General features: G+C 41.6%; 2 protein-coding genes across 13 annotated transcripts in view; one reads left to right on the top strand and one right to left on the bottom strand.

Annotated features, from left to right (window-relative positions):
• The window catches only part of FBXO9 (F-box protein 9), a 37,284-nt gene extending 34,385 nt beyond the window's left edge, over positions 1–2,899 (bottom strand). For 3 of the 4 annotated variants that reach the window (XM_090033727.1, XM_090033735.1, XM_090033745.1), the window contains exon 1: positions 2,702–2,839. In XM_090033727.1, coding sequence (XP_089889853.1) covers positions 2,702–2,704 — 3 coding nt within the window. In that variant the 5' untranslated portion in view covers positions 2,705–2,839. Of the gene's footprint in view, positions 1–2,701 lie in introns of all 4 variants that reach the window. The other variant, XM_090033754.1, reaches the window with a different exon arrangement.
• A 2,895-nt stretch (positions 2,900–5,794) lies between these two features.
• CILK1 (ciliogenesis associated kinase 1) overlaps positions 5,795–27,919 on the top strand; it is a 41,264-nt gene continuing 19,139 nt past the window's right edge. Inside the window, exons 1-11 of one of the 9 annotated variants that reach the window (XM_090033660.1) lie at positions 5,796–5,936; positions 6,640–6,689; positions 11,000–11,112; positions 15,546–15,809; positions 17,514–17,573; positions 18,532–18,586; positions 19,696–19,817; positions 21,892–21,971; positions 24,628–24,760; positions 25,266–25,437; positions 25,958–26,125. In XM_090033660.1, coding sequence (XP_089889786.1) covers positions 15,709–15,809; positions 17,514–17,573; positions 18,532–18,586; positions 19,696–19,817; positions 21,892–21,971; positions 24,628–24,760; positions 25,266–25,437; positions 25,958–26,125 — 891 coding nt within the window. In that variant the 5' untranslated portion in view covers positions 5,796–5,936; positions 6,640–6,689; positions 11,000–11,112; positions 15,546–15,708. The other 8 variants (XM_090033669.1, XM_090033688.1, XM_090033633.1 and 5 more) reach the window with 8 other exon arrangements.

Genomic DNA, 27,919 nt, shown 5'->3' with positions numbered 1-27,919 from the left:
GACACAAATACACCACTACTAGAGCTCGCACCCTCTTAAAAAAAGCAGGTCTCAGCAAATATTTCAGAAGAGTACTAAAAATACGGAACTGATTTAAGCAGTTGTCTATTTCAATACATCAAAAATATGTTAACACCCACTTTTCCAGAGAGCTGTTTTAATATACAAGATCAAAATTTAAATATTAAAATCAATGACCAGTTGCTACAAGAACTATAGCATTAAAACATCGATGTTTAGCCAGATGGCCTGGGAAAGGAGATTTGGCCTCGACTAAAAGTTGGGTTCCATTCCAATTTAAGCTGAGTGTACATTGACTTAACCCATATATCTAGTTCTGCAAAAACCCGGGAGGAAGCAAGTTAATGCTTTATCTTGATCTGTCATCTCATTTTTGGGAGATGTTGATGTAGTATCTGAATGCTACTAATAACTGACCACTCCATAGGTGTCCTAGATTATCATGGGTCTGCTGGGCTGGCTTGTCATCCATACAGGTTGCTCTTGTCTATACCTGAATGACTTTATCCCAGGACTGCTGGTATTTTTCAAAACTTGCACTGCAGTCTACACAGCTTCCACAGAGTAAATGACACTTAATCAATTCATTTTCAGTTTGCAATCTGACATTCAAATTGAATTTTTTTGAATCTCAATGTTCAATACATTTTAAAAAGCTACCAGGAAGATTATCTAGAAATAATCAATAATCCAAAACAGTTTTTCTAGCTTTCAGAGTCAGAAGCTTCACTTGTATAAAGCAAAATTTAAAACACAAATTTCCATCTAATTAGACACTATTATTTCTTGGTCAATGTAACTTGTGGACTGGACTTGGAATACCCCATGAATACAGTATTTAAACACCCACACAGCCTGTAAATATAGTGGGTATGTGCACTGATTTCCAGGAAAAGGGGCACTCTTGTTAAAACACTTCAACCTATTAAAAATTACACAATAGCAAAATATCACACTCAGTTCAAACACCTGAGCCTGCCCCATCTGAACTTCCAGGCCTGTGCAAAGCCTGTCTGACTCGCCACAAGTTTAAGAGATCTTTTAGCTCAAATACTGACCAGTCACTTGTGTCTGCACATACTACATGATCTAGTAAATGATCTCCAGTTTGTGGTTCTCAAGCATTTTGGACTCCAGGTGCTCCTCAGAAAATGAGATGTCTTAGCTTCCACTTTTTTGACTACATAACAATTCTTCAGGTGCAAAGAACTCAGAAAGTCAACAAGTTAATGCTTTTAACTTTATAATTTCATATTTAAAATCTCAGGGCTTATCTTGTGAATAGACTGAGAATCAGTTCAGTAATAAGAGGTTTCTTCCCCCACTTCAAAAAATTCAAACTGAAATATCAGTGTAATGTGAAGCTCTGCAATGTTCTGGAGTTCACACAAGACTGTTTTCCTGATTATTTAACCTCGCCTCCTCTGCTGAGGTAAACATGAGCTTATCTCTTGTTAGCCTTTGCCTTACTAACTTCATTGCCAAGTTATCCATTCTATTCCTGTCTCTATACTAGCAACATAATGACATTATCATGCTGCTTAAAGGCATTTTCACTTGGAACCACTTCAACACATACTGATCTATACAAATGTCTAATGAGTTTATATTAGGTCCATATCAATAAAAACTAGCAGAAGAAACAGCCAAGTGGAGAAACCTGGTAACCATGAGCCAACTTGTTTTGGATTACACCCTATAAAAATAAGTGGGTCACGCATTTGTTTACAAAGCTCTGTTTAAACTTGCCATATCCAAAGGGCTTGTTCATGTTCAGAGTACAAGTCCAGGTTTCTTCCCTTAAACAGTACAGCAGCCTAGCAACTCCCAATTAGAGTTTAACAGTACTGAAATAAAGACTGAGGTTACTGACATACAGGTTCCCCTGTACAATTAACACCAGGCTCAGCTGATCCAAAGCAAAAGGTAGTCTTTGCATTACTCACAACCACTGGACTGTTTGGGGATGAAAGCAAACTTCAGGCAAACTATTTGTCTTCAAGCCTAAAGGGGTTGTGCCTGTGACAAAGTTGCAGATTTAGAGGATCCCCATGGGCCTTTCCCCGGCTAGGGCATGCTCCAATTAATAGTTTTACCTGCTCTGTGCATCTAAGGAGCTTTTATGATTTGGGTCTGGTTAGACAGAGCCCCAGGAAGATTAAGACCTTCCCACAGACAAGCAAAGATTTCTAAGGGTGACGGCCCATTAGTGCTGCAAAAGGTGAGGGTATCCCAGGGCGACAGCTTTTACTGGACCAGAGACATAGCTGGGGTCGAGCTAGACGAGCTTAAGCCATTCTTCACTGGATCCTAAGCTCCTCTAACCCTACTCCAGCCATGTCACGGGCTCAGTAAAAGCTACCACCCTCGGAAACCCTCGCCTCTGGCACCATTTCTGGATCTCCTCCGTCGCCCTGGCGCTGCCCTCTCCTTTACTTGCCGTCCAGCTGCTCCGCATGTGGGTCCCCTCTTTCCTTCAGGCTCGGCCCCGGCCGAGGGCGCCGCAATAACCGGGGGGAACGGGACAGTTTAAGTAAGTGCCCGGATTGTTTACCGTTGTAACAGCCGGGGGGGGGGGGGGGGGCGGCGGTTCCCGCCGGGCTCGGGTGGGGCTAGGGAAGGGGCGAGAAGTGGCGGCCTCCCAGGGCGGCCGGGAGACGCGGCCCGGCCCCGGGCTCACCATGCTGCGCTCGCTCCGGCGCTGCTGCTCGGGGGTGCGGCCCCCGCCCGGCTCGTGTCCCGCCCCGCAGGGGCTTAGCAGAGTTCTCGGTCAGAGAAGCGCACCACGCAGCGGGAGTCACTGCGGGCCCGGCGTACGGCAGCCATCTTCTCGGAGAGTGAGGGGCGGGAGGACCTGGAGCAGCCGAGACCGTGGCCAAACATGCCCCGCCAGCAGCAAGACAGGAGCCAGAGCACCGCCCCGCCCCCCGATTGGCCCCCAGCGGCCGCACAGCCTGCCGGGAAACGCAGTCGCCTTGGCACACTTGGCGTAAGGCGAAGTGGTGCATGCTGGGAATCCCCCCATCCATAGGATTCTGCCCAGCCGGGTATGCCGGGAAGTGTAGTCCCGCCCTAGCTCTTGGAGGGCGGGTGGCGCGGTGCATGCTGGGCTGGGCTGCCACCAGGGATTTGTAGGAAGGGGTGGAGTTCCGTGGCTCGCCTTTTTGTTTGGACTCATGGGCATTGTCAGTGGCCTGGGAACAATGGTTGGGGGGATATAATGTTTTCCCCTCAGATGCCTTCTAGCCCATAATCCAGGGGCGGGCAATTATTTTGGGTGGAGGGTTGCTTACTGAGTTTTGGCAAGTCATTGAGGGCTGCATGACAGGCAGCAAGGGGCAGATAACTATTAATTTTATAAACTTTTTTAGGGACCCTGCAGGCTGGATACAGGCCACATCTTGCCCACCCCTGCCATAATCCCAGGGGTTTCTGCTGAGGAGGATCTGCAAGGTGTTCCTGCTGTGTCCAGACGCAAACAGAAGTGACATGTTTTGTCCAATCTGGCCACGGAAAGTGGTTTATAGCCGCAACCAAACACAAGTACAGGCTGCAGATAGGGTTGCCAACTCTGACTGAAGCTATTCAGGGAGAATTTTTTTTCCCCAATATGATGTAATGTCATTAATTGTACTGTTCAATCCATTCACAATATCAATCTCTGGATTGCTTTCAGCAGTCACCTGGAGATTGATGCTGACTCCAGTAGACTCCTGGCCAATCCGGGAGCATTGGCAACACTAACTGCAGACAGCTTCAAAAATGGCAAATTGGTAAAAATCTGACCCCTTTTCTGTGATTTCTGTCTGTGCTGTCAGCAAACCTTGGCCCCTGCAGCAGATGCCCTGTCAAACCAGAGCTGACCAGTCCTACCCTTTGCCCAGGATTTCAGAACAGGCCAGGCTGCATGCCCCCCAGCTCCCTCATAGCCCTCACCTGAACTTGCAATGAGGGAGAGGGACTAAGCCCTTGGCATTGGCCTCTAAAAGGTCCTGGGGCTGCATGGCTTCTGTAGGTGGATCCCTGTAACTGCCCAGATCCAAGTGGCTTTGCTGATAGCTTCATAGGAACGTTAGGCTGGAAGGGACTCACATGGTCATCTAGTCCAGCCCCCAGGTCAAGGCAGGGTCATCCCTGCCTAACCCACCATCTCAGCCAAGTGTGCATCCAACCTGCATTCCCTGAAAGTTTCCAAGGATGGAGATTCCACAGCTTCTCTAGACAGCCTGTTCCCATGCTGGACCACCAGATGCAGAGACCAGGGTGTGTCTGGGTGGCACAAGTTGCAGGGCCACTCTAGACCTAACTTTGTTGAAATGTAGTATTAAACGTACATTGCCAAGGTTTATGCATCTTTTTCTTGAGAGTTTTCAAACACTTGTGAGAAAAGCTCTTCCAAGTTGCCATTCATGTCACAGCATGAAGAGTCCTGTCTCAATGAGCCACGTTATGTGGTTGAGTAAAATGAGTAAGTTTCTATAATAGAGTTACTAACAGTAAAACTTAGTAGTGCAATTATAAATAGTCCCTAGAAGATGTGATCCTGTTACAGGCAACTGAGCATTCTAGATAACTCCGAAAAGCAGCTGTTACGGTTGTTGTGTATATTCTTGCTTTGCAAAGCTGTCAAGATAATTTATCAGACCCCCCACACAAAATATGCTTGTCTGCCCTTTTAGATGAAAACTGAAAACATTCATTATATTCCACTCACATAGTTTATGGGTTATGCTAAATGAGTGGGATAATAAAATTGCTAATTATAATGTACAAATAAATACATTTATACATTTGTTATAGGAATGATTTAATGCTAAATTCTTCCCTTTAAAAAGCATAACCAGTTCCAGCTGGCATCATTTAAGAACTATCTGTGGGCTCAATTAAAGAAAAAAAAGTTAAATGCTATAAAGGTCAAGGTCTATTGATACCTATGTCTAACTTCCTAGATCTTTAAATTACATTTCTGGAGATTCTGTCACATCTGTAAATGAAATCAGTTCGAGAAAGCCACCATGAAACAACTTATTCACTAGAAGTCCCTGCATTGTATGTAGGGAGTCAAACTTTTTATGTGTCTGAATTCCATTGCAGGATTCATTCTCATAAAATATTGCTCAGAAGTCTGAGCATGTACCGTGCTCCTAAGTTTCAAGCTCAGCACAGATCCTGGCATGACTGGAGATGGAAAATGCCTCTATTATCCATTTCAAGAAAAAGTAAGGAGAAAATGGAGAAAGGCAGGAGGAGCTGGAGAGAAAGACAGTAAGATAGTAGTGCCTGGCAAAGGGGTTGATATTGCTTGCTATTGAAATGTTGCTTTCTCTGACTTCCTACTTAATTTGGCTTGAGGAGCTTATGGTACTTAGGCAATGAAGGAGCAAGCCCGTTGCATTTGTACAGCTATATTAGAGGCTTGATCCTGTTAGCTACTGCATGCAGATGATACCTGGAGCAGTTTATTGTGCAACTGGGGCCTTTGTGATTATAAAATATTTATTCTGGTGAATCAAATAATTCATTTGTTGTATTAGGTGGTTGCTTCAATATTTAACTTGGTCTTGAGGATATGGAGAACCCAACTGGATGAGGATTTTTTTTCTAACTTGGAAAAAAAATCTTACACCTAGTCTTGCCTTTGGTAAACCCCTTCCAGCCTTGAGGGAGAGCACTGGAAAGAAAAGGCCAGAGAGGGGAGCTCCTGGGTTGCTTTCACTAGGGAAAGCTCCTGGTTGTCCCTGGTTAGCAGCTGCATTGTCTTTGTTTGCTTTTCTGTTGGTGGGTGGAAAATCACTTCCTTCCCCATAGTCAGCCTCCCCGCCCCCTTCCTCTCCCCCATTCCTAGCTAGCAGAGATGTCACCGTTCGATCAGCTCTGGCTTCTCTCAGATGGACTGCATGACTCCTTCTAGCAGGGTTTGTACTGTGTATATTAAGCCTAATAGTGCTTTGTTGCATTTGTACAGAGCGTGTTGTACATGCCCTCCTCTCCTCTTGCCAGCTTTTCTGTGAGTTCAGAAGGGATTCATGGCACTTACAGAGACTCTGGACAATTAAAAGTGCCTAGGGAAGAAGTATGAGGATCGTAAATGACACCAGACTTGACAGATTTAGTGGCTCTTGAGAATCGGGTTAATCCTCTGGCTTTCTTTTTTTTCCCTGCTACAGTTGTGCGCATCTCTCCCCATCTCCCATAGCTGGGTTTGTATGTTCACTGTCTTTTAAAATCAGCTGCTTTTCCCCTGTGCTTTTAGAACTTTTCTGGTTATCTTTAAAAAATACCTGTATATGGAAGTTTTTCTGACTAGGCCTGCATCTGCTGAGGGAGGGACTTTGAGACTCATATTTCGACTCCTATTTCTTGTTTGGTAGCAACCATTTTTCATTTGATTTGCTGATGGTGTTTTTGATGGACTAGGACCTCATTTTATGTAAGAGTATATGAAAACTACTCTCTCGGGAAAGTGCTGAGAGTTGCAACTATTATCACTCAAGTATATATTCTTTTTCTTAAAAAATGACTTTCAGAGACTTCATTTCTTTGCATTATGTTGCTTGATGTGCTTGGGCAGTAATCCAGAGAATCTTTTATAACAGAGGTGAATGCTTGTTTTTCTAGAGCTGTATGGCATTGAGTGACTACCATAAAATGGGCTGTCTTCACCAAAGGTAAATGTTTTTCAAATGACAAATAAATAGTGTGTGTTCATTATAAACAATAGCTTGGATAACATCAGTTCCTGTTTTTTAGAGTTGATTACCGGCTTTTTTACAAAGCTGTTAATCAAAAGTATAGTACTAATACAATTCTAGCTATTCTCTTTATCTGTGCAGCGTTTAACTGCGAATAAAAATATACTGAAAATTATTAGCATTAGAAATGTCTTGCTTAAGAGTTTTTTTTAGAAAGATTTATGTGTTAAACAAAGAAGGAATATTCATTGGTACATGTATCTCAGGAATCCAGCTTGATAGCCTTAACATTTGTTGAAAACATTTCCTGTGCTTTCTAAAGAACTTTTAGAAATATCTAGGTACATTTTATATGTGTAAGTAGTCTCTCATCCCAGTCAGTGATTTTGATGGGGTTATTTGTGGGCACAGATGCTTGCAGGGTAGGGCTCTGAAATAATGATTGCCTATATTTTTATTTATTTATTTTTTTTTAAGGAAAAATTTTATAGTTGTAGTTGCTTTTTGTATTGTAGCTAACATCCTTATCTGAAAACCATACAAATAAGCTGAGAGATACTGACTCATACTTTGACAACTTTATCAGTGTCTGAAAGCTTTTAATTCTGAATCGGTTTTTTTCCCCCACATTTATAACTGAACGTTTTCCACATTTATAACTGAAAAGGACTGTATGCACAGTTACAGTAGCTTACCTTTAACGGATAATAACAGAACGTTGTAATGAACACATTTCTTTATACATATTACTCCTACCACCTGAGATTATTGCTACTGAAAGAATGTTGAATTTATCAATGCTGTTTGTCAGACCTGAGAAATGTCTAAAATCAATGAACCTGAAAAATGTCAGTTTCACTTTTGTTTCTAGTCAGTTTCACTGTGAAATTTTCATGGAGGTAATGCATTCTTTCAGATATCAGAGAGGGTGTTTATTTGCCTGTATATTATTTCAGATAATTATTCAAGCTTAAATTTAACATTTAATAACATAGTTAAGATCTACAGAGCACTGTACATCTTCAAAATGCTGCTCAATTATTAAAGGGACTCTACCAATTGACTTAGGCTAGACTTTTAGTTGGGGAGTGCGATTGTTTTAAACAAACCTCTGCAAAGCTTAAATAAAAACTTTAAGTAATTTATTTTAATTACAGTGAGAACTTTTTTTGTTTAATTCCAAGCCAAAAATAAAATCCCGTGAAGTTTCTTTTCTGCATGAGAACCAGTGAATATGACTAAGAAAATGTGGAAGTAGTTAGGGTCTTATCTTACAGGCTGCTCGGTATAGACATACCTTTTTACTTTGCCAGGTTGCAGTGACTTCGGGGAGACATTACTTGTAGAGGTGCACTGATAGAGGTTTTGGGGGCTGATACCAATAGCTGATTTTTAAGGAGGCATAATGGCCGATACCAGCCTGATTTCTGATGCAGCTGGTAAGTCCATTGTGGTGGATGGGGGTTGGAGAGAAGGGGTGGGGGGGGAGCAGATCAATACCTTCTGTGGTGAGGGAGGGAGAGAGTGCGGCAGAGGCAGACTGTCCAGGCGGCACACGGGACACTGCCATGGCTTGTCTGGGGAGAGTGGGGGAAAGGGGTGGCTGCTGCTGCTGCTTGTACCCTGGGCTAGTGCGGGGGGGGGAGTGTGCCCCCGGATCTGCGCCGGGCGCAGCAGGAGGGCTGCAGCTGTGGCCTGAAGCCAGGGCTGTGCTGGGCTTTTTTCAGTGGGGGCTGGGGTCAGGGCAGTCGGTGGCGGCGCTAGGAGGGGGAGCTATGTGAGGGCTACAGCAAAGTTTGGGGTGGCTGCAGCCTCCCCCCTCATACCTCCCTCCCAGTGCCACCTGCCCCAAGCCCAGCCTCTGCTGAGAAGAGCCCAGCACAGCCCTGACTCCAGGCCACAGCTGCAGCCCACCTGCCCCTCCCTACACAGATCCAATGACACATGACCTGCCCCTCCCCCCGTGCCCTCCTGGGGTATTAGCATCAGTAGGAGCCACACACCCCTGCACCCCACAAATGAGCCGTACTTCATCCTGCCCTGACTGTGCAGCATCTGTCCCTGTCCCACTTTCTCCCTCACCACAGGTGGCATTGATCTTCCCTCCCATTCCCCTTCCCTCCCCACTTCCTTTTCACCACAACGGACCTACCACCTGCACGCAGCTGTCCATGCTGCCGGACTCTGCTCATTGCCACCTATGTGTTGTGCTGTGGCAGCATGTGCGCATGGGCATTTATTGGCCAAATTATCAGCTGCATTGGGCCTATTTCTAATACAGCCAATTTAATTTATACCGGTGCCAATCTGATGTTGGACCAGTGTATCGGTGCACCTCTACTTATCTGTGGTGAGATATCCTGGATGGATGCTTAGACTCTTCTCTTAGTTCAAGAAGAGAAAACTAAAAAGGTAAAAAAGGATTTAAATAGGGAAAGGGAAATGTACTATAAATATTTCAATAATTCCTTATCAATAAGAAAATTGTACTGATTTTGGTTAAATCAATTTAGACATTGGGTTAGTTGATGATTTATATTTTTTCCCTTGATGAAGACTAAAATGATGTTAGCAGCATAGTTTAAAATCCTCAAACCAACACCTTTTTGTATTCATCTACCCAGTGGCCCTGCAGTGTGTATATCTATCTCCATGTTAAAACCACTGGTGGATATTTTTGAAATTGTTAGTCAATTATAGTTCCAGTTATTAGTTGCCCAACTTGAGCTCCTTGTGTTTGATTCTCCCCCCGCCCCCTGCCCGACATGCTAAGTACCCAGAACTCCAGTGGACTTCAGATTACCTCAGACTGGCCTACAGAAAATTATGCAGTGTGGTCCATTAAATGGTAGTTTTTCTATCAGGATTTCTCAATTTTCTGATCTTAGTTTTTTAAATGTTATGACTAATTCCTTCTCTGTAACTGAAAGAGGTTTATAGGTCTATTGTCAACTCCTTGTGGGCATAACAACATAAGGAAAATGGGAATATAGGAAATTAGGGCTGGAAGGGACTTCATGAGGTCATCTAACTTGAGGCAAGGTCATCCCTGATTTAAACCACCCCAGTCATGTTCCTGTCAAACCTGCTCTTAAAATTTCAAGGTATGAATATTCCACAACCTCGCTAGGCAACCTGTTGCAATTCTTACCCCCTCTCATAGTAAGAAAGGTCTTGCTCATTTCCAGCCTAAATTTCCTCTGCTGTAGTTTGAGACTATTGCTCTTAGTACTATCCTTTCTAGCCAAAGAGAAAAGCCCATCTCCATCCTCTCTATAATCTTGCTTCAACTATTTCAAGAATGTTATCAAATCACCCCTTAATCTTCTCTTCTCCCAGCTAAATTACCCTAGTTTTTTCAGCCTTTCCTCATGTTTCCCTGGCCTCTAATAATTTTTGTCACTTTGTTGGATTCTGTTCAGTCTGTCCCTATTCTGCTTGAAATGTGGGGCCTGAAACTGGACACAGTACTCCAAGTGAGGCTTCATCAGTGCTGAATAGAGCAGGAGAATCACTTCTCTTAATACAATCCCATATGTTGGCTTTTTTTTTTTTTGCAACTAGACCACACTGTTAGTACATATTCAGCTTTATGGCTCACTGAAACCCCCAGATCTGTATCAGCAGATTTGGGTCCCAGTGTTCCTTCCTTCCCTGCAGTTATATATGAGCGAGGAGTATTATTTCTAATGTGTGAGTATCTGTTTCAGTTTAGATTTTCTCCATGGCAGAACAAGGAAGGTTGCCATGGGATGGGAAGCTGTTACTGTAATTAAATCTTCTGGGTATACACCCTTGAGATCCCTTCAGACCCAAGTGGAAAGTAGTACAGCTCTTCCACTCTTCACTTGAAGACACTTTTGAAGGGAAGAACCATAAGCACATTTAGCTAAATAATACCCAGTGGACGTGGGATGCAGCATGAGGTCTCAGCTTGCATCCAAGTAATTACAGGAAACTGGTAAATTAATCTGTTGGATAATGGGGCACTATGGCTAATTCATTGTTGGTCTGACTCCCATTATCCCCCAGCCAGCAATTGGACACTACTGGATACTTCACCTTCTTTTATTTATCTTTCCTTTAGAGTCATGTATTAAACAGTTTACTGTACTATATCAAAACCCTCCATGAGGAAGATACCTGCTAGGAGCTCCACGAGGCCTACCAGGTTCTGGCTATATTTCTGTCTAGTGTTATAGTATAGAGTCATCCCTCAAGCCATACTTAATATTTGCTGCATTTATATTTACATTTATTTACATTAATTACATTTATATTTGTAGAAAGAACTAGGAGTTTTCTTAGTTGTTTGACCTGGATATTGAGAGATCAGCTTCTGAGACACTGGAATTCCAGAGTTAGAGTACTGCCACAACTCTTTGTTATACTTGTACAAGTAAGTGATACAATCAAAGTTTTCACATGTGGATGCCTAAAGTTAGGTACCTAATGTCATGCTTAGGCAAGTGCAAAAGAGACCAAAAAGAAAATTGTTATTTGAAGCCTTATAAACTGATATAGACATGGCTTTGAACCGTCCATAACAAGCTGGCAAATAGAGCAGACCCAGTTTCTGTTGAGGTCCCTGCAGCATATTTGAGTAGGTATTCTGCAGCATTCGTATATAACAAAGGGCTTAGTCTGTCTGTCTGCTTGTCCGTAACGCTCTTGGAGCACTCTGGTTAGTGAAACAACTAATCAGAGTGCAGAGTGCCACCACCATGATGGCAGGAATGGAGCGGGGGGCAAGGCCAGCGCTGCTGGCCTCGCTTCCCCCCCAGCTCCTTCCCTACCATAATGGTGGTGGTCTGCCACCTCTGAGGAGCAGGGCTGTGGGGGATGAGGCCAGCGGTGTTGGAGGTAGCAGCGGCCCAGGGTGCTGGCAGAAGGGGATGGTGGGGCAAGCTTCCCCTCGCCCCATCATTCTTTATGGGCAATTCACTAGTATATATATAGCTGGCTGGAAATTATATGGTAGTTTAGTCTGATTTACTAACTATAATTTTTTAATTAAATGCATTGAATAATGCAATCATTAGTCCCTCTGGTGGTAGCTTTTTTGTTTTAATTACTAGTATGTAAAATTTCCAGTCTTTATCAGGAGAAAGGATTGTAAGATATGCACCAGAGGAGAAAGCGGAACTCTTTAACCAATTCTTCACGTCCGTTTTCTTGTACAGGGACCGGGACTTCCCCGCTGTGATGCCAGATGGGCTCGAGGGGAACACCTCCAGACCTCAGGTTGGGGAGGACCGGGTTAGAGAGCTTCTGGAGGGGCTGGACGTCTTCAGTCAGCGGGTCCAGATGCTCTCCACCCCAGGGTGCTGAGGGAGCTAGCTGGGGTTATTGCAGGGCCCTTGGCATGGCTTTATGAGCACTCGTGGTGCTCGGGCCAGGTGCCAGATGACTGGAAGATAGCTAATGTGGTCCCCATCTTCAAAAAAGGGAAGAGAGAGGACCCGGGCAACTATAGGCCCGTCAGTCTTACCTCTATCCTTGGGAAACTCTTTGAGAAGATCCTCAAGGAGCACATCTGTGATGGGCCGGCTTCAGGGATGATACTCAAGGACAACCAGCACGGTTTCATTAGGGGCAGGTCATGTCAGATCAACGTGATTGCCTTTTATGATCAGATCGCAAAGGCAATGGATGCAGGTGTTGCCGTGGACGTAGTCTTTCTAGACTTCAGCAAGGCCTTTGACACCGTCTCCCACCCCATCCTCATTAAAAAACTAGGCGACTGTGGCATTGATGCCTACACAGTCAGATGGATTGCAGATTGGGTGAAGGGTCATACTCAGAGGGTGGTGGCGGACAGGTTATATTTGACCTGGGGGGAAGTGGGCAGTGGAGTCCCCCAGGGCTCGGTCCTGGGGCCTGCGCTGTTCAATTTCTTCATCAGCGATTTGGATGACGGGGTGAAATGCAACCTGTTTAAATTCGCTGATGATACCAACATTTGGGGTGAGCTGAGCACGCTAGTAGGGAGGGAAAGACTGCAACAAGACCTGGATAGGTTACAGGAGTGGGCTGACATAAACAGGATGCGTTTCAATACTGACAAGTGCAGGGTGCTGCACTTAGGCAGTAGAAACCAGCAGCACACTTATAGAATGGGAAACTCCCTTCTCGAGAGCACGGAGGCAGAAAGGGATCTTGGAGTCATTATTGACTCCAAGATGAACATAGGCCGACAATGCGAGGTCACGGTTGGCAGGGCTAACCACACCTTGTTGTGCATCCACAGGTGCATCTCAAGTAGAGCCAGGGAGGTGATCCTCCCCCTCTATGCAACACTGGTCAGGCCACAGCTGGAGTACTGCGTCCAGTTCTGTGCGCCCCATTTCAGGAGGGATGTAGACAACATTGAAAGGGTCCAGAGGAGGGCCGCACGCATGATCCGGGGACTACAGGGCAGACCCTACATTGAAAGACTGCAGGAACTAAACCTGTTCAGCCTTCGCAAGAGAAGGCTGAGGGGGAACCTGGTGACTGTCTATAAACTCACTCGGGGGGGGGGACCAGAAGGGTTTAGGGGAGACGCTGTTTCCCCTAGTGCCCCCTGGCATGACAAGGAACAATGGGCACAAGTTATTAGAGAGCAGATTTAGATTAGACGTCCGCAAGAACTACTTCACAGTTAGGGTGGCTAGGAGCTGGAACCAAGTTCCTAGGGAAGTGGTGCTGGCTCCTACCCTGGGGCTCTTTAAGAAGAGGCTTGATGACTACCTGGCTGGACTCATTTGAGTCCAGTCTTTTCTTCCGCCCAGGCGGGGGGTCGGGCTTGAAGATCTACAAGGTCCCTTCCGACCCTACTTCTATGATTCTATGATACGATTCATATTGGCTAATCTTTACTTGAACGAAAGGTGAGTTGGCATTTAAATTGGTATTTTCACATTTCCTTTAGCAGTGAATGAGATAAATGGGCAACTCATACCTACTGGAACCATTTTTATGCTGTGAAAATTGTCCATATTGCTTGTATTTTACTTCAGTTTTCAAGGGTAAACTTTTTTGTAGGGGAGCCTGTTGTACAGTTGTTCAGCAAAATGTGGTTATGAGGTGAATTCTGCTGAATGAGAGAGTACAAGTCTTGTCTTATAGCTGGTGATAGTTTCTCTCTCTTCCATAAACTGACAAAAATAGCCTTAGCATATCACAGACTTCCTAGTATTTTTCCCACCAAAGTGCATCAGCCTTAGTGGATCAGGTAGGGATGCAGAAGCATCTGTTTCAGGCAGTGCTTCATTACTGAAAAAGGGAACTGTTTGTCTAACACCTTTATCATTTGTTATAAGTAACATGCTTAATGGTTATGTTGGCATCAACATCAGTGGGCCTATTTACTGATGAACAGGGATCCGGGTTTTATCTGATTTTAAAAAAATCCCGAAGTTTCAGATTAAGAAAAGTAACCCCAAATCCACATTTTCCCGTGATTAAAATGAAACACCACTAATATATAGATTTTTGATTATCCCACTCCTTTAGTATAACCCATAAACTATGTGAGTGGAATATAATGAATATTTTCAGTTTTTATCTGAAAGGGCAGACAAACATATTTTGTGTGGGAGGGTCTGATAAATTATCTTGACAGCTTTTCAGTTGACAGCTGCTGAACAACTAATATATAGATATATATTAGTGGTGTTTCATTTTAATCATAGAAAAATGTGGATTTGGGGTTACTTTTTTTTAAATCTGAAATTTGGAGATTTTTTTTTTTTTTTAAATCAGAGAGAACCTGGATCCTTGTTGATGACCATGACAAAGTTGGACAATATGGGCTGTTATTGCTAAATGAGGAAACACAGGAGGTTGAGTTGCTATTCTCTGCCTCACTGTAATAGTAATCTGGTTTTCCCAGGTAGGACAGCAAAGGGAACAAAAATTTAAAACTGCTGATGTTCAGCTTAATTAACACACAATACACAAATAACGAAATGCATTATCCAAGGTGTAAGAGAGCATAGAGCTGATTGTAACTGCAGTGAAGACCGTCATAAATGCAGCCAATATTACAGATGTTCTGTTCAAGTTTATTTGAAGACAATGACTAGTTTTCATGGTGTAGGTTATATTTATTCCTTTTATAACTAAATTTAAACATTTAGTATTGAACGTAACATTGGCAGAGCTTGGACTAGGCGAGATAATAAGTTCTTTCTATCTTTTCAGTGATTCTCCCATTCACACTGTGTCAGGAGAATGGGTCATGTCAGTTAGTCTGGCTATGTAAAGTATTTCGATAGCCAAAGGCATCCATAGCGTAACCACCCCTGGATAAATTTGGTCCTACTTATTTTGAGGCATCTTATTCTTTGTCTACTAATTTTTCTCTTGTGAATATGCATAAGGCTGTGCCTTTGACATGAAAAGACAGTTTAAGAAGTTAGGGAAAGAGATTTATCAGACAGACTCCTGGTTGGTTGTCTTTGCTAGAGAAGAAGCCTTACCATTTTAGAGGTGTTCAGTCTTTTTGGTGTGGAACTTTTTTTCTCAGACCACAAGAACTCATTGAGCCTTAGTTATTGTAGTATCACCTATGGCCATCCATTTCAGCTCTTGGCAAGACTGCTGTGAAGTGGTGACTCTGCAATTGCAGCTGGCTTTTGGGTAGAAAGAGAGGGGAATGGACTAAGGAGTGAGAGCCCCCCTCTGCTCGCACCCATTTCAAGCCAGGTACTATCTGGTCCTTTATCAGTAGATAACTAAGTAAAGAACCCAGTTTGTGTTCATGAATATCTTCAAGAAGAAAGAGACTTCAAACAAATGACCTCAGAAGAATACACAACTCAAATGAACTGTGTTCTGTGCTTCCAGACCAAAGGCAAAGCCTTGAAAACATGATTTTTGCAGCTTTTCATGGGGTCCTGAGTGCTCTGTATTTATGGTGCCACAGAAAGAACTGGTTACACTTGGAGGAGGACCACGGGGAAGTGTCCCCAAAGGACTGAAATGAGTTTGCAGCTAAAGGATCCACATCATGAATAGATACACAACTATCAAACAGCTTGGTGATGGAACATACGGCTCCGTCCTCCTAGGGAGAAGCATTGAATCTGGAGAGTTAATTGCCATCAAGAAGTAAGTTATTTGAACTGTTACCGAACAAGTTAGTATTAGATTGGCACACACAGACAAATATGCATCATACGTACAGAACATATATAACTTCTATGCTTGGAATTTACTGCAATACAGTCTAGATCCTTCCTGATATAATTACTGCAGTAAGAAGTTAACTGAGATACCCTTACACAATATTGTAAAATACACATACTTCTTCTCATGCTACTATCTTAGTTATCTCAGGTGTGATGAGTAAAGATTCATGCTTGTAGAAAACAAAGCTACCAGTACAAATTCCATCTTGCAAATAGGTGCAGGAAAATATAAACTTGTGAATGAATCAGATATTTTAATGTGCCTCAAGTTAAGTGGCAATTTACCAATTTGACCCAACTCTTGGAAGGTCAAATTTACCATTAAACAAATTTTACCTCAGTGCATTTGGTTTTATCATACCACAAATGTTTCGTGTTCTGAAAAGGTAAGTGTGTCTTTTGATCCCATCTGTTACATGCCATGTTGTACGTTGCTCTTATTGTTCCATTCTAAATGAATAGTCTTCATGTTCATAATGTTTCCATGGCAGAATGACCCAGTCACGGTGAGAATTTGGCTCAGTATGAAGGAGCTATTAAGATTTTAACACTGAAGTTATTTTACATTGACTCCAGACTTTTCAATAGTGTAATTAAGCCCAGAATTTGACAAACTTTCATTTTCAGAGCTCCCATTCTTTTAAAAGACATTTTCTAAAAGGACCAGTTATCAATTGTTTCTAGGTAAGATTGTATGTGGCTTAAAAAATAGGTCCACTTCTATTTAAAAAAAAAAAAGCATAGTCACAGGCTGAGATTTCATTATGTTACCTGTACCTCTGATTAAAAACAATAGAGGCTTTATCTTCACTAGGGAAAATGTATATTTTAATTTGTTATACAGGCATAGGCTACAGAGGTTTGTATAAGCTACACCCATTTTCACAATGCTTTCTATATCCATCTTTTTTAAAAAAAAAAAAAAAGTCTGCGTATTCACCTGGCGGGGGGAAAGTTTATTTTTATCCTATGTTAAACTTAATTTTATGATCCTATGGAAGATAGGCAGGTGCAATTTTATCAAAGGGTTTCCCTCTATCAGTTCCCATGGTTAAAAACTACAACTGTCTTGTTATTACTCATGTGGTAACACAGGTTAGCTGAAAAACATTTGAAATGTTTTTCACTATTTTATTCAGCACAGTTGTAACATGACATCTAAATCCAGTTAGCACAAGCCTTGGTTTTTGAGGCAGGGAGGGAAGAGGGAGCATTGTCCAGAAAACTTGCCAGATGTTTCAGTTTCTCATCATTACGGAAGGCGACCTCTGCAGTAGGTCAGCACAATGGAAAAGATACTTTGTGCACTTGCCCTAATTTTATTGTACAATAGGAATTGACAGGAATTAAGAGTTAAGAAGCAATCATAGAACCTTAGAACTGGTGACCTAGGACCATCAATGCTGGAGAAAACAGAAGCAATCTTTTTTTTAACCATTTCAAATGAAAATGTCAGATTTCTTATTGAAGTGATACATAACTCTCTAGGGCACACAAGTACAAATTCACTCAACTGGATTCTGTCCATGCTAGTGAAGTTGCCATGGTAAAAACACCAGAGACAGCTACACCAGGGGTGTCAAACTCCTTTAGTGTGCCACACCTCCTTTCTACCCCTCCCCAGGCCAGGTCAGGACCATGGGACTGCTCAAAAGCTACATCAGGACCCACCTCTGCTGACAGGGTGAGTGGCATTGTTGTGAACTCCTGTGGCTGCCTAAACCAGTGTTTCAGCTCAGGGAATCACAGGTGCTTATGCTACTGGTGCTTGCTCCACCATTGCTGAAACAGGGCTCCAAACTAGGGAATTCTTAAGAAGTTGCAGGGTTTTAAACTGCCACCAATTCCCAGCTGCTCTGAGAGCCCTGGGGGCTTTATTTGACACCTTTCTCTATGGTGTCAAAATGGATTTAAACAAGCATAACTATTTTACCTAGGTAGTATGTGACACAGCACGTTCACACAGTTGTAACATGGTGATAGAAAACATTATGTATTTGAAGTAACCAGTTAATCATCTTTATTTAAACGTGCATCTCTGTTAAAGCAGCTATTTTCTAGTTTGCAAGAAGAGATGAAACTGGAAATGCAAATAAATCTTGATCAGTTCATTTGAGGAAGGATAAACAAAGTAAAAAATTAAACTGTGGAGAAAACCTGGATGCTAAAAAATGAGAAAATTGTGATCTAAAAAGAAGTATGATGACCATGAAGTGATCATGATGGAGGAGAAAAAACAGTAGGGACCCACTCTAGTTCTTTGAAGAGATTTCTTTTGATTTGAATAAATTGGCTTTGCCATTATGAAACTGATTTAGCTGTTTTGCTATTTACATTTTTTTAAATCAAACTCTCCCACCTTTTAGTTGCGTGTGCCTACCAGAAGTGTTTTTTCTTATTTGTTCAAGATTAAAACTGTTTAGCATTAAGAAACACATGAAAACTACTACCCCTTTATAGAACAGTAATACCTAACTCATCTACAGCACACCTCACCTGTAGGTACAAACTGCCTCAACCAAGGAAATAATATCCCCTTTTTCAAGTGGGGAATCTGAGGTACTGAGTAGTGTGATTTATGGAGCTCAGACTATAGCTGACACTGACCCTATTACAACTTGCCTTTGCCTCTACTCACACAGGATGAAGAGAAAATTTTATTCTTGGGAAGAATGCATGAATCTTCGAGAAGTTAAGGTACCTGTTAATTCTTCAGATTTTTTTTTCCCTTTTTAAAAAAGATTGAAGCAATCTTCTGTGGTGCGTCTGGGTGCCATAAAATATTTTCTGGCCCCTTCACTGAGTAGCCCTCTATCTTGACAGTAAGGGCTGTAGAGCACAATGTGGGTAGTTCACATTATTCCTCAAACTTTCTTAAACCCATCAACACTATTTTGCATTCATGTAACAAATCATTTGAATGCTGCTGCCAGATTCAGTGAACACCAGTCAGCAAACTATGCACAAGAGTAGCTTCTCAAGGCACAGGGTAGCTGTCTAAATTCTGGTGTGGCTGCTCTGCAACAATTGTAACAGGAGCTCTGGGGTTTAAGTGTGTATTTCATTGTGTATTCTAGAGTTTATGTACACATGCCCTTTGCTCATCAGTACCCTCTGTGCATACACACCTTTCCACAGAGGTAATGCCTATTTGTGGACAATTGACCTGCAGACCCAATATTGAATGTATGGTCCTGGTGCCATTGAAGTTTTGGAGCATGCTCAGGATGTCAGTGCTAGCAGCTTTTCTTTGATTTCCAAATGTGGCTGGTACTAGTGCAGTCAACTGGAATGGCGATGGCGCAGTGCAAATCACTTTTCTTCCAATCTGGCTTCGGACGGGCTTGTCTACACTTCTATTGCTGTTACTGGTTATTGAAAACGTGAGAAGTTTTAGAGAAGGTTGGGGAAAGACAAAAGTTTTTTCCTTCAGAAAGCAAAGTTAAATTGAGTTGGAAGTCCAGCCTGACTTTTACTAGGACAGGTGCAATAAATAGTAGGGTGGGAAGCTGGGGTGGTGGGGGGAAAAACACAACTATTAAGATACTTAATGTTGTTCCAGCTGGTTGTACCTGACTACACACACACAAAATGGAGCTCTTGCACATACGTGCATGCAGTAATTAATTTGGGGACTATGGCCTTCACAGTGAAACTACCCTCTACTTGGAAAATTTTAAGCAGCTTTTTAAACAAGGTCTTCTGTGCAAACAATGTGAAATTTTTCATATAGAACTATCATACTATATATATAATAGTATGATAGTTCTTTGTCCTTAAATTCTTTTTGTATTTTATGCTTCTAGTCTTTGAAGAAATTAAACCATGCCAATGTGGTGAAATTGAAAGAAGTTATCAGGGAAAATGATCATCTGTATTTTATATTTGAATACATGAAGGAAAACCTTTATCAATTAATGAAAGAAAGGTATGTGAATTCTGTCATGTCTTCATACAAACATGTGACACATTCTGTCAAGTGTTTATACTTATAAAAGTATTCATTCACTTAAAAAGAGTTCATGCTCTTTATTTTTAGTGCCTGTGTTGTCTTTTGAAAGATGCTGTGCTTTTGTTAGGCATCAAATGCAGTCTTAAAGTAGTATGTTACAGGATAAAGTGTGAGCCTTGCTCTGCTTTATATACTTTAGAGGGTGTGGCACCAGTTTAACTACATCTGATACCAACCCCCAGTGTATATATGCTGCCCCAGTATAAATCACAATGGTGCTAGGCCTTGCTTATTCTGGTGCAGTTTTTCTACAATAGGGTTCTTACCTAGCATAGCTAAAATTCCTGATATTGATCATTCCTTGTTAGTTTGACTGATTTTATTAAATGGATATTATAAATAAATGTTGATAAAATCATAGGGTTGCAAGGGACAATACATGGCATTTAATCCAGCCCTCTACAGATGTGGGGTTCATTGCTCCCAAACTATCCCAGACAGATGACAGTTCTTTGTCTTCTTGAAATCTCCGATGACTATGATTCCACAACTTCTCTAGAAAGCTTGTTCCATTGTCCTGTCGTTCTTACAGTTGGGAATATTATGGCATTTAGCATAATATTATCATTTAGCTTTTGTGTAACTATATTTTCATGCAAGATGAGTATGCATAAAATGGCCATGGATAATTAGTTAAACTCACTAAAACATCTATTTTTAGTTGGTCCTGAACATTAGCAATATTTAGGATATGCATTATGGTCACAAGTAAAGAATATGTGCAAATGTTTTTCATGTTCAGGAGCTCTAGCAAGGGTATGTTCAGTTTTTCAAATTATTGAAATATTCCTAAAAAAAAATTCCCCAATAGAATGAGAAGCATGAGGTTTTTTTTATAAGGAATCTGACAGGATGGAGTTTCACAAGCATATTTGTCCATTTGTGAGGTATGCACATTGAATTGCATTTATGTATTTACAAATGGACATTTGAATACCAAAATACTGCTTTGCTGGCACAAATGTTGCTTGGTTTTGCATCCAATTGTGGTAACCCTTGCATGAAGCTGCAGATGTGACTAGACATCAGGCCTTATTTATGAAATGCTAAACCTCAAAAAATGCAGACTCAAGAGTATATATTATACAACACTATTTATTTTTGTGTGGTATTACAAGTAGCATGCCTACTCTACTCATAAAAAAAAAAATGTTTTAAAGAAATTGTATGGCATAATGAAAGGATTAATCGTTTTAAACATAAACCTGCTTTAATTATGTGTGTGAATGTCAGCTAAAGCTCTATTTTTATACATTGAAGGGGTAAGCAAAGAAACTCATTTATTTTTCCATTACCATTTGCTTAAAATGAGTATTAAAATTTGACTCCAGTTGCTGACTTCACTTTTAAAATATGTGATAGGATAAGTTCAAGGGTGGAATCAAACCCAGGGAGTTTCAAAATGCTCAGGCCTCTGGTTTCATTACTCCTAGGCTCCTTGTAGTGTTGCTTATCACTGATCTCCCAAGGCCACTGTCACTGTGTGTTGGAGTGACTTGAGGGGGTGCTAGAGGTACTTGTCACCTTGCCCATAAATCTAGCTCTTCTTTCCTTCACTAGTAAGAGTTGCTTTAAACTTGTTGCCCTAATCCTCTTTCAGGATATTGCAATCGTATCTGCCTGTACTATCAACAGCTACAGAGAGAAATGTCTTCCTGAAAACAGAAGGGAAAGGCAATTAGATGGCCCTTCTCTGTTAGAGGGCAAAACTAAGCAAAATATTTGATCCTTGCAGATTGAAGAAGTGAGGCCTGTGGAAAAAGTACAGTGAAGGCAATAAACTGAGACAGGCTGTCTCTGAATCCCTACAAAACTGTGGAATACACCTGAAACAAAAGAGAATCATTAAAAGTTTGCAGTAGATTATGCAGCTTCTTGCCTAGCTTGTATCTGTGGAATGGATTTTTCTAGTGGGTGTTTTTACTGAAGATTCATATAAAAGATAAAATGCTGTATTAACGTACCAATTAATTTCTGTTTTACCATACAGAAACAAACTCTTCCCTGAATCAGTGGTTAGGAATATTATGTATCAGATCCTGCAAGGGCTTGCATTTATCCATAAACATGGTAAGCCATATTTTAGCTCTAGCTATTTTGAATGTGAGTTTTAATGCATTAATAGAGGCGCTTGTAAAAGGGCAGAGTTGTTCATTTTCAGATTGCTGATTCCAAGTTTAGGAAGGTTACTAGAGAATTGTTATCTGATGGTTGCCTGGTGTGCAATAATGACCAGCTTTGCTGGGTGTTTCTCCAGTTCCTAGTGGATAGGTTTCCACATAATCAAACTATCATGGCTAACACTAATGGGAACTTCTCTTAACAAGTTTGAGAGACCTCAGAGATTGGGCTCTTTCAGGTAAGGACTGAGGGGACTAAGGTTAGGTTAGTAGGACAGTATAATAAGGTTCAGACTGCAGTCAACTGTTGTACCTGTTCGTTAGATAAATAGCAGGTCCCAGGTTTCAGAGTTTATGCTCTGGCACTTTTTTCCTGAACATTCTGTTTATTTCACGTTTGTCTCTAGTGCAAGTGTCAAGTATATATACACAGATGGTAAAATGTCCATGTGATAAAGAGCTTGCATGATTTTCCAGGCAGCCTTTAGGATAACAGTAAGGATTGACTTTGTGTACCAGCCAGATCTAATAAGGCATTTTAAAGTAAAACAATATTTTAATCAAGCAATTTCATTTTTTTCTTTTAATTGTATATTTGTTGTGTTTTTCCTTTCTGCATCACTGTGTTGCAGATTCCCTGTACTTAGTACCTTGGATACTGGTTCTGCAAACCCTTCCCAGGAACAGCTCCCATCAGTAATTAGTGGGAGCCTCAGAAATGGAATTGTAAGCCCCCAAGTTACTTTAAATAGTACACTTAGATTTGTCCCTTTATAAAGCATTCCTGTGCTAACAGATTTATTTGCTTACAGTTACGTTAGTGGCACTTGGCCACAACTTTCAAAGCAATCAAGAAACACTGCCCTTCACAAAAAGATGCATACAACATATTTTTATAATATTAATCTAGTATCATCTATGGGCAGATATCAAAGTCCTCATTAATATATTCTGGCAAAGAAAGCATAAGATTTCAGAATGTTTTGTATTTTTGCTCAGCATGATGTAGACACAAGAACTGGAATTTAATTGGTTCTGACAAAGCTGCTTTATTGTTATGCTGACCTCCTGCAGGCTGGGTTGTAATTATTTCTGGCAACATGTTGCAAATCACAGTCACAAGTAAGAGCTGGAAATTTACAGCAGGAGAGACAGGATAATGTTGTGGATCAAGGCATAAGACTGGAAGTCTCAAAGCCAGGGTTCTGTTTCTGTATCTGCGGCAGTCCCGAGAGGGAAAGGGAGAGAGAGCATGGTACCTGTTCTTAACTGCCCTGAGCCTTTCTGACCCTAAACATCCACAGTACCTAGAGCTCAAAATACACTCCATAAATCCATATTTTTCCATACAAAACATTAATGTTCTAGTTAGAGGTTTGTCAACGAATAAGCCATCTCAGAATCCATACCATCTAAACACAGCCCAAATCCCATCTAGGACTGTCTTTCTACAACAAAATGAAAGTGTAGTTGTAACACTTGGTAACTTGATCTAACAATAACAGTGATGACTCGGCCATGCAAGCTTTACCACAAGCTAACAACCACAGTATTTACCCAGGCTGCGTCCATGGTGTGTTCATGGCCCTGGGTGGTTGGGAGCTAAGTTAGGCTGACATAGGTATGACAGCTTGTGCTACAATCACACCTTCACTTATAGTGTAGACATACCCTAAATCAGGTCACCAACCTATGGCCCAAAGGTTGGGTCCAGCCCACAGAGCCTCTGGATCCAACCCAGAACTGTGGGCAAGGGAATTTGGCCACATTATGCTGCACTGTAGACAGACAGTGATCAACTTAACCTACACCATGCCGTAGCCCAGCTGGGAGCTCTCTGGGCCATGCTGCATTTGGGCAGTGGGGAGAACCAGTAGCATCCAGGTCTTAGTGCCAGACCATCTAGGAGCCAAGATGAGCTATATTGGTTTTCCCCTGAAAGGACATTGCCACCCACTGACATAAATCATCCTTCAACCTCTACCCTCATCTAAAAATCTGTACTTTCTCTAAAGTATGGTTTTGCAGCATGAAATTTCAGGACGGACTTTGGCCACTGAAGTTAAAACTGACATTCCTGAGACAAAGTCCCTTTACAGGAGGTACCTTTTCTAGGAGCACCATCTTGTTTGCCTCAAGGGAATTATATCTCAGGTACCTGACTTGATCTCCACTGCAGTATCAGCTGGTGGTCAGGTATTCTGAGATTCATAGACAGAAAATGCTAGAGAAGTCCCAAAATTTTTCCTTGATTTTTATACACACGGTATTTTGTTTAAATGGGGATGGAGCGGTGTAGATACAGATATTTTACTATTTTACTTGCATATATTCCTTTAAAATAAAATAAAAACTAACACTAACACCATGGATATTGCATTCATTTTAAAAGTAGATATGTGACCAGATTTCCTAAGAATCTGAGCTTCTCTATGAATCCATCCCAATTGGACCAAGCTATGTTGACCAGCAAGTTATTTTAGATGTTGATCTTCTGATCTATTCAACAGAGAGCAGTGGAAACTCACCTGAAGGCATTCTGATGAAAAAAGACTACAAAGAGTTGTTAAGCTGCAGTGCAGGCTTATATTTAATTTGAATTGCAGGGTTCTTTCACAGAGACTTGAAACCTGAAAACCTCCTTTGCATGGGACCAGAACTTGTGAAAATAGCAGACTTTGGCTTAGCCCGAGAAATCAGATCCAGACCGCCTTACACAGACTACGTATCTACAAGATGGTAAATGCAGGTGTTTGGCTATGTTGTAAGATGGACATATTTAACTGAAGTTAAAGATAATGTGTTTATGGAGCCATAAATACAGTGCATCACACTTAATTTAGCCTAATTAAAATTGTCAGTGCATGCAAGATATGTAGTACAGGGACACAAAGCAGTACTGTACCTGGAAATAATTAATATTGTTTAACTACTAACACATGAAAAATATTCTCCAACTCTCATAAAATGTTTCATGATATGCAGTCTTTAAGAAGCATAGGGAAGAGCTAATGCAGTCAACAGGAAATGCTGAGAATGTGGCATGATAGGGAGACTTAGAGATAACAGCCTGATTTCTAAAAGAGCTGCAGTTCCTTCTACTAAGCAGCTGCTAATGGGAACCCATTAGAGGACACTTGCTGTTTTCTGCAAAGCAGAGAACAAAAAACAGCATGACTCGCTTGGAAATAACCATGCTGTGAAGCACTCATTTGTGAACATCATAACTGTGGTTGTTTTACAGGTATAGGGCTCCTGAAGTTCTCCTGAGATCCACCAGCTACAGTTCCCCCATTGATATTTGGGCTGTAGGTTGTATAATGGCAGAAGTTTACACACTGAGGCCTCTTTTCCCAGGTGCCAGTGAAATCGACACTATATTCAAGATTTGCCAAGTGCTTGGGACTCCAAAAAAGGTAGCCGAGTGAGAGTTGAGTGTTTAGTCATGTTTCACAGGCCAGCAATGTTAAAATGCTGATGAAGTAGGGTAGAAGGTCATCTTCTATATTTGTCGCTATACCCGGTACTGATTCAGAGCTGAGTTGTAATAAAACTTTAATTTTCTTTGAAGTCATTAAAATCGTTTTGAACATGTTCAGCAAAGTATAATATTATCAAAGACCAAAAAAGGTAGTTGGTATTTCTGGTGTCCTTTGGTCTGTTCTGTTGCATTAAACTTTCACTTACAATTGAGTGTGAATTTTTCTCCAGTGGTTAGACTCCTACCTCCTAATCCCACTTGTGCCAGTAACTGGTGATTTTGATCCTGCCATCAGATTCCCTGCCTGTAAAATAGCTCTGTCACATTAGAGCTTTGAATGTTAAGACTCTGAAGCACCGTGAGATCATTGGATGAAAGATTCTGTGAATTAATAACCTTAGTATTTAAGAGCCATGATGTCATATGACATTCTAATGGAATACCATTGCTTTCAGAATGACTGGCCTGAAGGCTATCAACTTGCATCTGCCATGAACTTCCGTTGGCCCCAGTGTGTACCTAACAACTTGAAAACACTAATTCCTAATGCAGGCAGTGAGGCAGTTCAGCTTATGCGAGACATGCTACAGTGGGACCCCAAAAAACGACCAACGGCTAGTCAGGTTGGTTTTCATTTTGTTTATCAGCACCTGGTGACTGTTCATCACTCTTTCCCTTTTTCCCACATCTTTTTATGACAGCTAGGACTGTATCCCTGCAAAGTATCTATTCTAGACAGTCTTAACCTAGACAGTCTGGGTAACATATCACTCAGTGTATAGCTGTATAGGCCATAGAGTCCTTAAGCTAGGGTTCAGGGCCCTTGATATATATATATACAAGAGGCTCAACCATGTTAAAGTCTGTGGCTCTGTGTCTTCCTTGCTATTGGTATTTGTGCTACCTAAGTTAAAGCATTCTAAGGTATGGCCACTCATGCTGCAGTCACACCTTCTGTTGCAAATTAATGAACTCCCTCAACCTCTGTAGGGGTTGAGGGAATTCATTACCTTACAGGTTATGGACCTAGGTAAATAAACAGGCAGGGGACCTAGAGAGAACTTAAGGTTAAAATTCCTTTGACTTCAAGAAGACTAGGCCTGGGTTGTTATTTTGCATCCAATCTCTCACAGAAGGTATCCATAAAGTGTTGAATAATGTCAGAGATAAAGTATTTATTAAATAAAAGTGGGAGAGAATTTCAGAGATGAGAATATCCAAAAATACATCTTCAAATTATTTAGCACAAATAGTTATATAATGGAACTTTGCGACCAGGTAAGACAAGAATGTAATGTGGTAAAAACCTATGAGGCAAGGAGATATTGGACACTTCTTCCAGTTAATAGGATCTAGAGAGTAAAAAAACTGCACCTGGATAAGCAACACTAGGCAACAATGAACCAGTGCTTTATTGTTCACTCACAACTACTTAATTTCCTTTTAAGCAGGGCAAAGATGATTGAAACTAGTCTGATTTATCTGCCTTTCAAGAACTGAAAGGGTTATGGAGGGGGGGAAATCCAACTAAAATTAGAATGTACCTTCTCTCTCTTCTTTTTTTCTTTTGTATGGCATCAGACATCAACTTCCAAATCTGAGCTACTGTCTGGTATCACTCAATGTGTACATGTCATCTGCCCCATTTGGGCATTTGTAAAAATTGCAGCTTTTGATTAAGTGCTGTGCTGTTTGTTGGGCACTGCATTCATACATAGGGCTGTCCAAGATTTTCATCTTGTACAGTGTTGTTTTGAAGAGACCATTTCCAGATCTCAATCTGTTTAGCTTGACCCAGGTGTCTCAGTCAAGGTCGTGCCCAGTGGGAGACTCATTTGGTATAAAATTCTGTAGGAATAGCTCTGACCTTTCCCAGTAGTCAGCCCACTCCATTGCGCCCATAGGTTTGGTTCAGCATCCCCGATCTCTTCCAGGACCTTGTGGGCTTCATGTATAAATGTTTTATGACTTTTAAGCCTCCATCTGTTTGAGTCTTCAATTAACAGTTGATGGAACAGGTGATTTTTGCCATCTCCTGCCTCAATGATGTTCGCGTAATCATGTTAGAGCATGTCTTGTAACACCTGGTCTAAGGCCCAACAGTACAGGGAATAGATCTATATGTAAATTGTGCAACCAGTTACGAGTCTCAGCACACTGTTAAGTCGCATTGAGCTTTTTAGTGTGACAACTTCTGAACCATGCAGTAGTGCAACATTTTCCTGGGGCATATACCATTGTAAGTGTGGTAGTTCTGAGCACTTTGAAGTTGGCACCCTATGACATTTTGGCTAAACAACTTAAGGCAGCTACTCATTCAGAGACTTTACTGCTGACCTTCTGAGTGTGATGTGACACCTGAGTAGGTCGGGATATGCTCATGAGGGAGGACATGGTTACCTACTCTGATAACCTTG

This window comes from Crocodylus siamensis, chromosome 1 (assembly GCF_052110815.1).
Source record: "Crocodylus siamensis isolate JL-2025a chromosome 1, ASM5211081v1, whole genome shotgun sequence".
NCBI classification, from domain to species: domain Eukaryota; kingdom Metazoa; phylum Chordata; order Crocodylia; family Crocodylidae; genus Crocodylus; species Crocodylus siamensis.
Note: the sequence above shows the minus strand (reverse complement) of the source record. Positions and strands in the feature narration are given on the sequence as shown.